Source organism: Platalea leucorodia (assembly GCF_965183815.1).
Source record: "Platalea leucorodia genome assembly, chromosome: 8".
In the NCBI taxonomy this organism is placed as follows: domain Eukaryota; kingdom Metazoa; phylum Chordata; class Aves; order Pelecaniformes; family Threskiornithidae; genus Platalea; species Platalea leucorodia.
Genome location: NC_138830.1, coordinates 25,272,754 through 25,287,812, shown reverse-complemented (window position 1 = coordinate 25,287,812; position 15,059 = coordinate 25,272,754). Strand labels below are relative to the sequence as shown.

Below are 15,059 nucleotides of genomic sequence, written 5' to 3'. Positions count from 1 at the left end.
CAACGTGGGGAGTTACCACAAAAAAGAGTATTCCTGGCTAATTAGGGGCTTTGGATCAAAAGCAATCATTTAAAGTCCAAACTCAAACACTTGGCCCAAGGGAGCAACCAGTGCCAGCTGCCAGGGGCCGCAGGAGGCAGCCAGCTCTCCGAGCACAGGCTGGGACTGCCAGAGGGACACCGCTGACTCCAGAAGTGCTCCTTTCCACAACCTTTGAAACAAAGGAATTTATTTCAAAACACAGCAGCATTTCCATATTTTGAGGCATAACCAGCCCCTGGAAGATTTCTTTCCTGTTTCCACATAAACACAGTATCTTTTAGACAGCACCTCACCAAACCCAAACCATGCGATGCCTCCACAAAACAGCCACAGCCGAGAGCGGTGGCAGCAGGACACTGGAAGCACAGAGCAGCTGTGTTGGGGCAACGCATTTGGGGACACAGGCACTGCAGTCCCTGTGGCCCAGATAATCATTGCTTCGGTCTTGTGTCAATCATTTTCTGCACAGAGTAGTCCCACATCTCTCAGAAAACATCTTTTGGTGCATCGGCCACCAAATTCGGATACCTTAAAAATTCAGGCTGCCAGGGCCTGGTTCATGTTGTCATCAACTGAGAAAATACGTGCAAAATTCAGATTCAGGTTTGAATGTTGTAGGCCAGGTTTAAAGTCAGCGGAGTAGGAGAGAGCTCTGCCTGCTGGGCTTACTCCACAGCCTCCTGACCAGCTTCCTTAAGCATCCACGGTATATGTAAATAAATATATGTATATATGCCTCTCTCTTCAAACAGTCCTTTTAGGGGCTGAGACACTAGGTACTTTGGATTAAATAAGTCAGTTCCTCTGACTAAGATACATTTGGTTGAATTTTAAACAAGGGGCCTTTAGAAATCTCCAAAATTTTAACCATCAGTGTGTAATAGCTTCTAGGGTGTTCCCCACCTTGTAACATTTAAAACAATGATTCATCTACATTAGAAATATGTAACTCTCTAAAAGTAACTCTCAAATAATGTTAATTATCTGCATGGTCTGTGTTTCAGCATATACAATTTCCAGCTACCAACACTGGACATTATTAAAGCTTTTACATGACATCAGCTTTCCAATGAGCAGCCACCTATAAAACACATAATTTTTAATCTATGTTTCATTGCCACAGCTTAAAAATCCCAGAATTTATGAGAGCTACAAATCGATTTTAGACTGTGTAGTGTGGAATAAAAGCCAAGATTTTTGCTTCGGCTTGTTGATATTTCCTGAAAACATGAAACAATTCTGAAAGGACAGATTTCCTGGCTCACAGCTAAAGGTCAGCAGTCACACAGGGAGCGCTCGCTAAAGTGTACCAAAATGATTGGGAAGGAAAGATTGGCACAACATTGCAGTATTATTAAAAAGTGATTTAAGTGGGGAAAAAGGGAGAAAAGAGAAAGACAGATGAGGATTAGACTCTCAACAAGTAAGCTTTCATCAAGACTAGAAAAACAGCCTTGTTCCTTGCTGCTTGCAGCCCCTTGCTGTCACTCTAAGCACCGCTTGCTCTTGCTCCCTCTTTCCGCCCCCTCTGCCAGCCGTGCAGCTCCAGCCCGTGCTGCCGTCCCAGGCTGCACTGGCTCTGAACGGGACTGCTCTGACTGGGCATCACAAATCACTCCTCTGGCCTTTCCTCCATGGCCCAGAGGTTTTTCCAGGTTCATCTCTGTGACAGATTATGGAGGCAGAAGTTTCGTTGGGAAGGACAGGAGTTTGAAAGGCCCATAACTGTGCAACACTGACATACAGTTGTGTGATATGCAAAAAAGAGCTCATTTTCCCACGGAATCTTTCCCAAATCTGCCCAATGTTTATAACTTGCTCTCAGCACAGTTCAAGAACCAAAACCACTTTACTGGCTAACTCCTGCTCTGCAGCCGGCAGAGGGGGCAACAGGCAGCTCTCATTGGTTTCTTGAAACCATCTGCTTGAACAAAGTTCCTTCTCAAAGTATTTCATTTTATAGTAACAGATACCAAAAATTTCCCCTCCACCGAGATGATACCAGTTTGAAAACAAGCATATTCTGCAATTAAAATCTCTGAGGCACATAGAATGTTGGCAGCATCTTTAAAACAATATTTAGTACCAGTCTCAACAGAGACTGTCCCAACTCCCTCCAAGACTCCCAATCTTGTTTTCATTTTTATGATTCACGTTTTTCTTTTAAAGTATGGGGTATGTACAATTTTCCAGGCAAATAAACTCTGACTAAAACCAACCTAGCAGCCTCCAGCAGGTCCCCGCCACAGGCTGTGCACCCAGGTAACTACACCCCCCTCCCTGCCTGACCAAGAGCCCTGGGACATGAGAATTAACAAAGAATTTGTGCCTGTAATCCTGCTAATGAAATTTCGCTACTTGGACCTCAATGTCCTCCCTAACACTGACTTACCAAAGCATATGCTCCCATCACTCATGGTCTGTGCTTTTTTTTTTTTTTTTCTTTTTTAAATTAAAACCAATTGGTTGTAGAGTAAAATACTACCTTTTCAACTAAAAGGTTAACAGCAAGCCAGTGACCACATGTAGCTCAAATCTGATGCCCCAAATCCTGCTAACTACGGTAAACTAAAGCAAAACACCAAATGCACTAGTAAGCAGCTAAGCAATACTATAGGCTGTTAAACTTTAAATTTAGCCCTGGCAGATCCTGGAGAAAGGGCATCCCAGAAGGCATGTCTCCTCTGCTATGCAGAGAGGGCACTCAAACCATAGGATCCTATTCCACATATACAAATTTTGAATATATGGCTATACCTATTGTACGTCATCTATATTTCATATGTATATTTTCTCTAAAAATACTTTGTATGAGATAAAGGACACTCTGCTCTTGGCCACAAACTGTTTGCCCCAAAAGCAGCCAGTGAGACTGAAACAACAGATTATAACTCTTTGCAATGGGACAAAGCCGTAGCTCAGATTAGAGGTGCTCTGACAATTTAGGGCTTTACAGACCACAACCTGCAAGGATGAATTATTCTCCAAAGCAAAACGTTTAACACTAGCATGAAGAATATTACTTCAGAGGCAGATTGCTGTAGCCTTGCTGTTTTCTAGCCGGACCTTCAGGGCAATTTACAAGTAGAGACTATTGCCATGATCAGCAGTGAGATTACAGAAGCACGATTTGCTGTGATGAATCTAAGAAAGACAGCTCCAGGCCTAAAGTTCAATGTACCACACCTGGTAGCAGAGAATATATGAATAATCTGATCTCCAGGCTGCAAATACTATGAGAAAGAGTTGGACATCCCCATCCAGTGGAGCCTCCCCCACTACATTCTCCTAAGGCCAAATGAAATCGTTAATATGAAGACAAACTGTGCATCGATACCTCTGCAACCCCCAAACCCGCACTCTAAGCTGCTGCTAAGGGAATCCAGCAAAATCAGGCATCTGGTGCCAGAAAGACTAGAACTCATCAATCTGACATTAAAAAACTCTTTTATTGAACAGCTCTAAACAGCACTCACTACCTGCAAAAAGTCTTGTTAACTGTGAGATTAATAACATTAACTGGAAGATAGAGTGGTTTCTATGGCATGGTATCAGGAGCTGAGGTGATTCCATTGCCCCATCACCACAACTCCCTCAATTTTAAACCATCTATGCAGTAGCTAAAGAAAAAATAATAATACTGCTTATAGGTAAAGTCATGCTTGAAACTCAGATACAATGATTTTTTTTTTTTTAAATCATGTCTTGCATAAATTATAAACTCTATATTGATTGCAAAGGTAGTTAAGCAAACTAAAAAGGTATAATGGGAGCAGGAGACATCTTCTTGGCCTTGTGGGCTCAAGTGAGGTTATTCCCACTGCAAAACACCAATGATCTGTGCATTATGGTCTGTTGAAGTAATACTTGGCTTATTGAACACTTACTTTGTTTGATGCTTAAGAGAAACTTGGGTATGCACCACAGAAATAAAGCTCTATTTTTGTAAAATGCTGGGGGGGAGGGGAAAGCCCTTACAGCTTTAACTGGCATCCCCTTTCCATATGCTTGGTTTGGCTTACTATTATTGTTATTGATGTTATTATCATGAATCCACCGAAACATCACACTCATACTAAACCAGTTCTTCACTAGGCAGTTTCTGCTCATCAATATGATCTTCAAAGCTTCCATCAAATTTTGCCTTCTCTTACATGACAGATGTAGAACTATGTTCTTTTGAGTGTCTGTGGCAAAAGTAAAGAGCAGATATACCAGCCAATGCTGCAATAGGCAGCGGAAGGAGAGGGTGTCAAGGCTGGTGGATGTTCTGCATTAACCCCTGCGAAGGGCTGGATTTCAGAGGTCAGCGAGTGCGCTCAGCGGCAGCTACATCAGGTCCCATTCAGACATCAGTCTGAGCAACCAGCATTGTAAGGCTCTTTTGAAAATTCTGGTTAGCACTTTTTAAGGCAGGTGAAAATCAATTAATTTTGAGCTTTTAAAGGAATGCCTTTGCTGTGGTCAACCCTGGCTGCACAGTTACAATGCATTTTGCAGAGATGCACTGCATTTTCTTTCTATTTAGTGTAAAAGCACTTAATCTTGGTTATCAGCTCCCTGAAGGTCAGGCTTATTTCTTCAGATCTATTATTTACTGCTTGAAATGTCCAGTCCACCTTTCTGGCTATTATAGCTTCTTTCCCCAACTCCTATTCTTTTCACGGTAACTCCATATGATGACTGTTGATAAAGTTAGGAGGACTGTGATTCTAAATGTCTGACCTTCTTCAAAATCTGATAATGGATTCAGTTTCTGAATCATAGGTCATCTCAATTTTGCCAATAAACCATTTATTTCCAGTGGCCTTCAGACCTTGAGGCTTACTGTGCACTGCAAAATAGATTCTTCAGGGAACAATAAAAGCAAGAAAGCCATCCTTAGCCTTTGCTTAGCACGTTAAGAGGGATACTGTACTTCGGAGAGTATGTTTGTCCACAACATCTTATGCACCACAGTCTCTAAGGCCTTCACTGCTGTACAACGTTTTCTGATGTTTGTATGAAGCTGAAAGTTGTAAGTGCCTAATGTGAACTAACCTCCTTTTCATTTGCAATCTATATGGAAAGGACAAGAAAAATCCATGCCCCCTTAAACCATTCCCACCTACCGAGGGCTATCCAGTCACCTTTACTATACTCTTCAACTTACAGCTCAAGGCACAGTGCCAAGTTTTACATCACTACCTCAAATGTTATGCTGCTGTGGTAAGACCCGATTATGCCATGCTTGTAAAAGCTGTGTCGGTGCCAAGGTACACAATTTTTTGGTACGAGTGCCTGCCAGCCTCCTTCAATGGCTTCACTGAAATGGAGTTCTCAAAATGACTTGGTCTTGCAAAAACACTACCAGAGGTACAATTCCTACTGAAGGTCAACATTTCACACAAACTATTGAGCAAGATGCAGAAGAAGGTGTATCGAACACGAATCCCTGGCTCAAACAGTGCTTGGAAAGTTAAGCAGTGACTGGATCCTGAGCAGCGGGGAACTGAGCAGGTTTTACTTACTGTCAAAGCTTCTGTGCTGCGCTGTTAGGGTCGTCTGCACAGAGCGACCGGCCTCTTTCATCATGGCTTCAAATTCACTTCGGCTTTTGTTTGCAAAGTTCTCCTCCATCTCGCTGGTGCAGCAGGTATAGCCTTGTGGGCAGATTCGCAGGTGCTCCCCTAAAATGAGAGAAAATGTAGTTGAATGACCAGGTCTGGAGAAGGAAGGATTTCACCCCAGACAACCTCAGCATAAAAATATTCCAGCTCCCTAGTAATTTGGATCTGCATCAGGCTTTACATGTTTACCTGCCTAATTTGAGTTATTCTGCATTAGTACAGTGGTTGACGTGAATGCAGGTACAAATTTTCTCACTGCTGACTGTGAGGGAAGGAAAACTATAGGAGATAAAACTCATACATGGGTCAAGGAGAAGGGAAATACAAGTGTCTCCTGCTCAAAGTCTGCCCTAGAATCCAGCTCTGCCTAGAATCCCAAAAGACATGGAAGTCTCTGATTAAACGACATATTAGTTGTCCTCATTAGACTTAACATGTATATTACAACAACTGTTTGAAACTACTTTGTCAAGGAAAAAAAAAAGCCAACTCCAACGTGCCCCCCTCCCCCCCCCCCCAAAAAACCCCCCACTATCCTGAAAAGGCATTTCCATAACCAGAGAGGTGAGACTAGTGAGAAGTTTTCAAAAGATGGAGAAATGCTGAATACCAGTGGAATTTGGGTGACTAATTCCCCTCCACACATTTTGAAATCTGCCCATTTACTATTTTTTCAATGACAAACGTATCTCCCAGAAAGAAACAAGACCACCCAAAAAAGGGTTGCTATGACAATCACTGACTGAATATACCCTTTGCTATAGGGAAGAACAGGAAAGGTAAGAGGGCTCGGCAGTCAAATTGAAAAATTCTTCAGTATGGGAGCTCCTCCTGCCCTCTGCAATCTCTTTATTGTGGAAGAGCAAGCGTTTGCATAGGCAGAGTCAGCAACATTTTAAAAATAATTGCTTAAGTTTTTATGAGTCCTTACAAACAAAGACACATCCACCTGCAAACACACCCTACATTTCTCCTTGCCCCACAATAAGAATTTATTTGAATGAAATCAAATGTCAGGGTTATTTTTTTTTAAAGAATAAAAAAACCCCTTGTTCCAAGCACACACTGAGATAAAACAATTACAAAGAAGTTACTGTGCTTAATGTAATTTGATTGGGATTGCCAATGATTTGGCTGGCAGTTTTACAGGACTGCTGTCTTAATGTCATAGCTGAGCTGAAATATATATTTAAAATCGTGTTTTATCTTGTGTGTCTCGACAGCTTCAAATCCTGAACCTTCACAGTCCTCCAGAGTTTCCCATTAAAGTCCTTGGCTATTTCCAGCGTAGAGCCCTAAGCAAATGAGTGCCTTAGGGTAAAGGGTCTTTGAAACAGGGCATGTGTCCTACCCTTGTGAATGCCATGTCATTAGTAGCCTGACTAAGAGCAATTTTGACAGGAGTGCTCTGTAGTTGATATATTTTAGGCAGAAGCCATTCAGGATGAGTTTGCATTTTACTGGCCCTCAGGTCCCTGCTTACAGACGGCTCTGGAGCAACCTCTGCAGGGTGCTGGGCTGAGCTTGCCCTTGGAAAACAGGTTATCGTGTGCATTTGAGCTGACAGAGCAGCCTTCCTGCCTATGTGATGGGAGCTGCTGCTCACCAGCTTTTGAGGGAGGGTAACTCCCATCATCAGGCTTGTCCCGTTATCTGCCATGGGACCCCCTCCCCGTCCCCACGAGTACCCAGGCACCACTGCGCCACACTGTCAAAGCAATAGGAAAAGCAGCAACTTGCTTCAATATAAAAACTGAGTGAAATATAAACATCATGTGGCTCAATGCTTGCCATACCAAATGCAATTTAAGTTACAGTGCTTGCCTAAGCCTTTCCTTCCTCCATAAACTAGATTGTTGCAGTTCATTCCCTGAGTTTATTTCTGTAAAGCTACATTTGTAGAAAGTCATCGTGAGAATTGCTGACATGTGACAGACAGGCAGAAAAAGGGAGCTATAATTTTTTGACAAGACACAGCTTTGTTTCCTGTCATGGCAAATTAAAAACTTTCTTCTTGTCCAGCCTCTTCTGTCCGATTTCTGCTGCCACAGGATTTCTGACGAGGATCGAAGTTTTGCTGACAGTTGTTTCACTGGGGTGTGCATCCTTCCACGCTGCCCTTGGTGCCCTCAGGACAAAGTGAGGCCTTTTCAGTGCCCGGCCTCTCTGAAAGGCCTATAAACAAGAAGATGGATCCCAATGGTTCCCAAAGACTGCCTTTGCCACCACGGGTTCAGTTGCTGATTAAATTCTGCAGATGAGGTCCTGCGAACCCTTGCACTCAATAGCACCCAAAAGCACGAGTACTCGCGCCACTTCTCCGTGTGCCGTTACCCACCAGGGCTTGCAGGTTCAGCCTAAGCCACGAACAATCCTTTACAAATCCCCTGTTTTGGTAAACGAAGATAAAGCAGTGGGAACCTACTGCTTGGGGAACTCCCATCTCCTGGCCTGCTGCCAGCAAGCAGGGCCTGGCTGCGCAATGGCCTCCTACCCCCTCAGGCAAGATTCTGGCAGGAGATCTGCCTGAAACTAGGGAGAGCAAAGGTGGCTGCCCCAGAAAGGAGATACCTACGTGTTCATCAAAGCTGCCTGTCAGGTGGGTTTCCCTGCACAGGCTTTAGAAACAAAAGAAGGGGGGAAAGTGTGGGATTTGCCTCTGGGGAAGAACAGGGCCTACCCCCAGGAGGAAGACGGACGGGGAGGAAGAGCCCCGTGCTGCGCCCCAGCTCCCTGACGAACAACGAGGAGCAGCAGAAGTGTGAGGTGCGATAATTAAAACGTGACATGACCAGACAAAAACCCCCACGCTCCCACCCCAGGCAAAGCAGAGTGCATGTTTCAGCAGGATGGCATCAGTCCAATGCCTTGCTGTGCTAGCAGAGCTTCAAATACCCTCCGGCCAGCCGGCACCATGGAACAGAGCGGGAAAGAGACGGAGGAAAAGAGGACAGAAAGCAAGGGAAAAGTTGCACCCGTAGCTAAAATTGCTTAATTTTACACAACTTTGTGAATTGAATATAGAATTTTTTTAATGCTTGAACTCACGAGTCATTTCAATCCCTTTTGAAGCAACATTTATCTTAGCTTTCTGCAGGCATTTGTACAGTACTCGGCACCGCAGCACTTTATCTCAGTAGGAAGCAAAGTTTTTATCATTTGTCTTTGTAATTCAAACTCAGTGCACACCAAACAGTCTTACAGCACTGTGAAAATGCTTTGCTTTCTTTGCTTTTTAACCTGACCCACCCTGGAAACATTCACTATTATTATTTAACCTTTTTTTATTGACTCCAAAACAAACGCACTCCAGACTGTATTTTTGCTCTCCTTATATTTCAAAGTTCATTTGTTTGCTAACTTGCTGTTAAGTCGTTGCTGAAGCTGTACTATAAATATCTCCGGGTTCACTTGGCAGATTATCTGCAGATATCTATGGAGAGCTAGAGGTGTTTTACGAGGAGTAAATCTGCAAGACACAGTGCGCGTTCTCCTCTCTGCTGCGTCAGAGAAATTTCCCCTTGTATACAGCTGACATGTTGCTAACCGCTTGCTCGAAAGTGCATGCTCCCGGCCCCTGGAAAAGCTTTACAGAAAGCAAGCGAGCACAGCAGAAGCCAAACTGTCAGCAAGCAGAGGGCTGCTCCAAATCTCCTTGAAGATAACGGATACACTCCCAGTGGCTCAGGCCAACTCTGGGTCAGGCCCAAAGAGAATTACACTATCCCCTATGAGTCTGTAACTGACACCCAGCCAGCTCTCCCCAGCCCTTGACCTGCAGCCCCCCAGCTGAGCAGGCCTGGCAGCAGAGCACAGAGGTGCTCGAGGTGCATTTGATGGCTCAGCTAATACCAGCTCCGTGCTGCCCTAAGCACTCTGGAATTAAGACATTTGTAAGTAAGAGAAGATGAACTCTGGGATGCTCAGCTTCCCTTCAAAAAACTATCAGCTTGCCCAAGCCTTCAGCAGCCAAAATGTGTGGTTCAATCTGGGTCTCCCTGGAAGAGTCGTCTCTCCTGCAAAGGCTGCCGAAGTCGCGGTGGGATGTAACCCACCGAGTTCACGGTCTCTTGGAAACGGAGACAGGCCAGAGCATGCATGAAAACAGCATTGAGCAAATATCTCATTTATGATTAACTGCCCTGGAGTGGAAAGGAATAGGCAGGAGGCTGATGACAAGAAAATATCACACTGCCTGGCTGCGGGCTTGGATCGTCCTTCAAATACCCTCTCAGCTGGCTGGGTTAGCAGATCATTTTGTCTATCAAATTCATTACTGCGTTCAAGAGTGCTGAATATTAAATCATTTGAGCACCTTCCCCTCGGGGACGGAGCCGGGCTGCTTTGTGGCAGGGTCCCCGCAGGGGGAATAGCCCTGCCTGCAGCCACCACCGACATGAGCTGAGATGGGGCTCAGCTCCCTGCTTTTTCCCCGGTGTGCTCCTGGCCTCTCTGCCCTGGGCCACGCAGGCTCCCCTTGGCCATGGGCCTGCCTGCCACCAGCTGTGCTGGGAGCCTCTCCGGCCACAGCGTGTGGTGCGACACACCGGGGCGGCAGGATCTCAGCTAGCTGAGTTCAGAAAAGCTCTCTAGCTGTTCACTGCTGCTGTGTTTCACCCCACCACGAGGCTCCATAGCCAGGAAAAGAAGAGAGAAGGGCAGTCCCAGGGGTGTAAAATGCAATAGTGAGAGAAGAGTCCTTGGCTCCTTTAACCATGTAAATAGTGCTATTTCTATCCTTCTCACAGGATGTTGGAGACTGAATTCATTACAATGTTTGCAGAAGGTTTGGGGTTATTTGGATGTGTCAGAGTATCTAAATGCAAATTATTACAAAATCATTCCTCCCAGAGGTTAATTCATTTCAGGCTGTGATAAATCTGTCATGATTCTTCCCTCATATTTGTAACCCTCCTCCCACTCGCTCTCCAAACTGCTCCAAAAACTCATGTCATGCTCCTAGACCAAAACTGACCCCCGGCTACTTCAGCCCAGTCCCCCATGCCAGGACACCTACAGCCCATACCCCCTTCTAGGGGGTTTCTAGGTGGGCATGTCTCAGGCAATCAGGCTTGCTGAAGTCCCACACTGCGGAGACCCCGCTGCCAGGCACAGCAGGGACGCCAGGACGCAGCCCCCAGCCGGGTACAGCCGGTGAGCATGAGAGCACCTGGCAGCCAAAGAGCTCCAGTCCTCTCCTACTCTCCCTTGTAGGCACTACCCTCTGTTGGCCTCTCCCTCTTCACACCTAAATCCCATCCAGGCTAATGAGCATCACAGCCAGGAACTGAGGACAACACAGTGTAATTCAGACCATGGCTCTTTTTTTTTTTTTCTCTTCTTTTTTTTGACCATGTCAGAGCGTCTGCAGCTGATGCAAAATGAGCCTGGAGGTGGTACAGATGTTAAAAACACCTTGCAAAGAGGTAGTGCAATGAAAGTAAATCCTCTTCCTTATGCCTCCCAGCTTTTCCTGCTTCAGGTGTTCCTGTCCCCATATCTCTTGAAATACGTATCTTTAAAGAGAACATGATTTAGCGCATGCTCATAAGTAACTGACAGCACAGCCTCTAGCACTAGTACCATGAGGCTACCTTGAAATCCAGTCTTGTCAGAGATAACTCCTAGAGGAAACAGGGGTACCCAAAAAACATTCGGACTAGGGGACAGTCCTGGCTGACCGCCCTAGGAAGAGCTCTTCATGCCCTTTTCATTCTAGATGCACTGAGAAACATCAGCTGGCAAGCTTCTTCCAAACACCTACACCCCATAATATTTGTGTAGGGTGTCCAGGTGTACAGCTGGTCTCTCATAGTAGCTGTTAGCATCAAACTGAACTGGCTACCAGACTGCTCTATTAAGGAGAGTGCAAATCAGGAATTTCCCCATATTGCAAAGGCAGGCGTTAGCTAAGCACTGTGCAGCCTGTTTCTTTGATTTGCTGTCAGCTGTCGGCAAAATATGATATCTTCTATTTTCTGATTACGTATTAAGAGTATCATCTGTTTTGGCTTTGGTTTGCACATAATGTCAGGGGAGTCATAGCAGGCCTGAATATTAAGTATCGTATGGCAAACCTTCACGCTTTGATCAAAATGCACTGAGCCATGTTCTCCCTGGTCTTTGCGATACCATGGGTTGAGTATACGCATGGTGGGGCAGGGCTACGGGCTGGCCAAGAAATCAGGGACAGAATATGGACTCAGGGCTGTGCTCATGTGATTTTCCTGCACTTTCATACCACAAAGCACTCTCAGGATAAGAAGCAAAGGTGGCAGGGCGTAGCTGGGAACCAGCCCCGCCATGGACTCGGTGGGCATCTTGGATGAGCCAGACTGGAAGCTAACGCAGTGAGGGGGAGAGGCGAGCCAGAGAGAAGCTGTCTGCTTCACCACCACCCTGCAGAAACCCCTCATGGACCTCAGAGCATGCTATGTAGCAAGACCCAGGCTAGCCTCGGCCAGCCCAAGGCCACCGCAGAGCCGTGTCACAGCTCACACGCTGAGGACTGCAGGGAAGAGGCAGGTGCCGTCTCACCTGCTGCATCCATGCCGGCCTCCCCACGCACATCGCTGCTGCCTCCCGGCCTCAGTAAGGCAAGAGGGATTTGGTTCTAGCACAACCAACTCCTATTTCTCTTTGCCACTACTGAGGAAGTAGCTGGGTATCTCGAGGGACTGATAACAAGGGCATGAAGTCTTTTCAAGCTGCGTGCCACAGGTCTGAATTTGTCCTGTGTCAGCAGCTTTTATAATGCCTTACCATCTGACAGCTGATCAAATAGCTTGTGCTGAGATGAACTAATGTTTTTGTTCCAGATAAAGAAAACAAGCACTATGTTCCACATCAGTGATAAAAACAGCAAACTGGAAAAAATAGCTAGAGAATATGCTTATTCCGTTAAAGCAACGCACGTGTTTAAGACGAGACAATAGCAAAACATTAAATGCTTGTTCCCACAGCTCATCACTCAGACCAGGATTATACCAACAGAAGTGAACAACCAAGAGCAGATAATCCATAAGATTTGCTCTTTCCAATCCTTACCTTTCTACTCCTACCAGGATTTAATAAACTATCAAAACACTTAACCAAATACGACAACTTAATCTGGCTACTGCATGGAGTTGGCTCCCTACCAGGTTAGCACTGTTCTATAATTGCATTACGGCGAAACCCCGACACAGTGAATAGATACAGGTGTTTCTGAGAAACATCACAACTGGCATCCTCGGAGCAGAAAGCCACTGATGGGTGCGAGGGCTTTGGGACTGCCCTATTTCCTACAGACACGGGCCATTCGAGTCAGAAGCCAGGCGGGAGGGTGAGGGGGAGGCTGAATGGGAATTTCCTCTGTATTTGCTCTCTTCATGTGTCGACATACTTCAGGCTCCGAGGCTGTCAGCTCAGTGTCACGCTCACACACTGGAAGTGTGGTATCAATTTGTTTAATCCCAGACCCTGATGTCAGAGGAATTTAGAAGGCAGGCAAACATGGGCAAAAAAAGTTAATTAGGAGAGGAGAAAGAGCCACCTCCGTGTCCTGGAAAAATGTTGAGTTCAGAGTAGATAAGAGTGCCTTCAGAAATGACAGTCTGAAAATCCTAATGTCATCTGCGTATGTTACAGTGGCAAACTGCCCAAAGGAAGAGAACAGAGAAAATGTCACAAATGCTGACAACAGACTTGATTCTTACTGAAAAGATCTGCATGAAAGCACTTTACCCATGCACTGCTCCTTTGGGTTTTGGGAGTGTCTTTCTGAATGAAACACAACACCCCTTCCCATCACTCTGATCCCCCAGTTTCTCACTCAGGACCTAGATCTGCCCTTAGCTACATGGGCCTGACTCTGTCTCTGCCTCCAAGCTGTGCACAAGCAGCAGGAACCAGCACAGGGTGCAATGATCCAAGCTTGTGTTTAAGGACGAAGTAGGAAATGCTTTATAATTTGCAGTAGAAAATATCTTTTTCGGTTGTTTGAGAGAGGAATGAAAGAATGAGGGCCAAATCCGCACGCACCACAAGCAATGAAGGACCTCTATCTAGCAGAACTGACTGAACACACCAAAACCCAACGCTCCTCAGATCCTCTTCTGGGCACTGGACCCACTGCTGGGGAGCTCCTGAGCAGGTCTCTGCTCCAGGAAAGGAGATGATGCATTATGAAAGGCTTCAAAGGGGAGCCAGGACATGGGCTACAATTAGCACTCTCCAAATAAATCAATCTTGAAAGAAGCCTTCAGTTCAGACTAGACCAGTTGCAAGGATCATGGAGAAAAACACAGGGAGTTCACTGTTACACTCCTTCCTCTCCCCTTCTCTGAAAAACAGAAAACTCTTAAAAAGAATCTTAGACAAGGGAAGAATTATCTTGTCTCTTCACATAACACTTCTCGGGACGTATTGAAGTTGTGTCATAATCCATCACTATCAGCCTCTTTCAGAGTTGTCCTGAGCACATCAGCTTCTCACCAGATGTTTTGGCTCTTTTTTTTTTTTTTTCTTTTCTCTTCTTCTTGGAACAAAGAGTCCTTTTATCCTCAGTTTGCTGCAATCTAAAATAAGATCAAACTGGAAACGTATCACTCTTATCAGATGCAGCTTCATTGGAGGCTTCATAACAACATAAATATGTTATTACATAAGAGGCAAAGCAATTCATTAAGCAGATTTTTTTTTTCCCAATTTCTTCTCAGAAAAATATCTACTGGAGAAACTGTCAGATCTTCCCCGTGCCCTGGCGGCTTGCTGCCAGAAGGATCAGACTGGAAAAGGAATCTTGGTAGTAAACTGAGGATTAAAGATGCAGTTCCCACTAAGAGGTTTAAGAGGTGAAGGCTTTTGGTTTATTCTCCACTTAAAAAAAAAAACGCTTTGGGGCAATAATTCATATAATCCATGACGGGAACTTGAGGAAGGGTTTGGTCAAAAACAAAAGGCTTTTCCAGTCCCCCTGCTGAAGCCCTGCAATAAAAATGGTGATACTGCACTTTGGGCTATTTTGGGATAAAGAGGCTAAGGAGCTTCAGCAAGCTTCTAAGATTGTTGCTCAAGAATGGGGAGTGCTCACAGCCAGTCCCAGTCATTTCAGTGCAAAGAACAAACCTGGATTAAACTCCCATGGAGAAGTTAGCATTTAGAGAACATTTCCTTCTAACCCCACCAAAGCTGCTCAAGCAGTAGATGCTGGTGTGAAAACCATGAAAATCATCTTTCTGGGTTTCAGACACATGCTCAACACCAGGCTCCTGTTAGGCACCCCGTATTTGTTATCCCCCTGCCACCCGCGCAGGATCCTGTGATGAGCAGGACGTACCACACCAGAGGAGGAGGTTGGGCATGATGCACAAGCGGGCTGCCACGGCTGCCCACCTTGGTGAGCCGCACTCCTGGTTGTCAGCTCGC

The 15,059-nt window shown here is 45.3% G+C and overlaps 1 protein-coding gene across 1 annotated transcript in view; it reads right to left on the bottom strand.

The window, feature by feature from the left end:
* The window catches only part of GPC1 (glypican 1), a 224,924-nt gene that overhangs the window by 107,681 nt on the left and 102,184 nt on the right, over positions 1-15,059 (bottom strand). Inside the window, exon 2 of the mRNA XM_082318976.1 lies at positions 5,553-5,711. Coding sequence (XP_082175102.1) covers positions 5,553-5,711 — 159 coding nt within the window. The remainder of the gene's footprint in view (positions 1-5,552; positions 5,712-15,059) is intronic.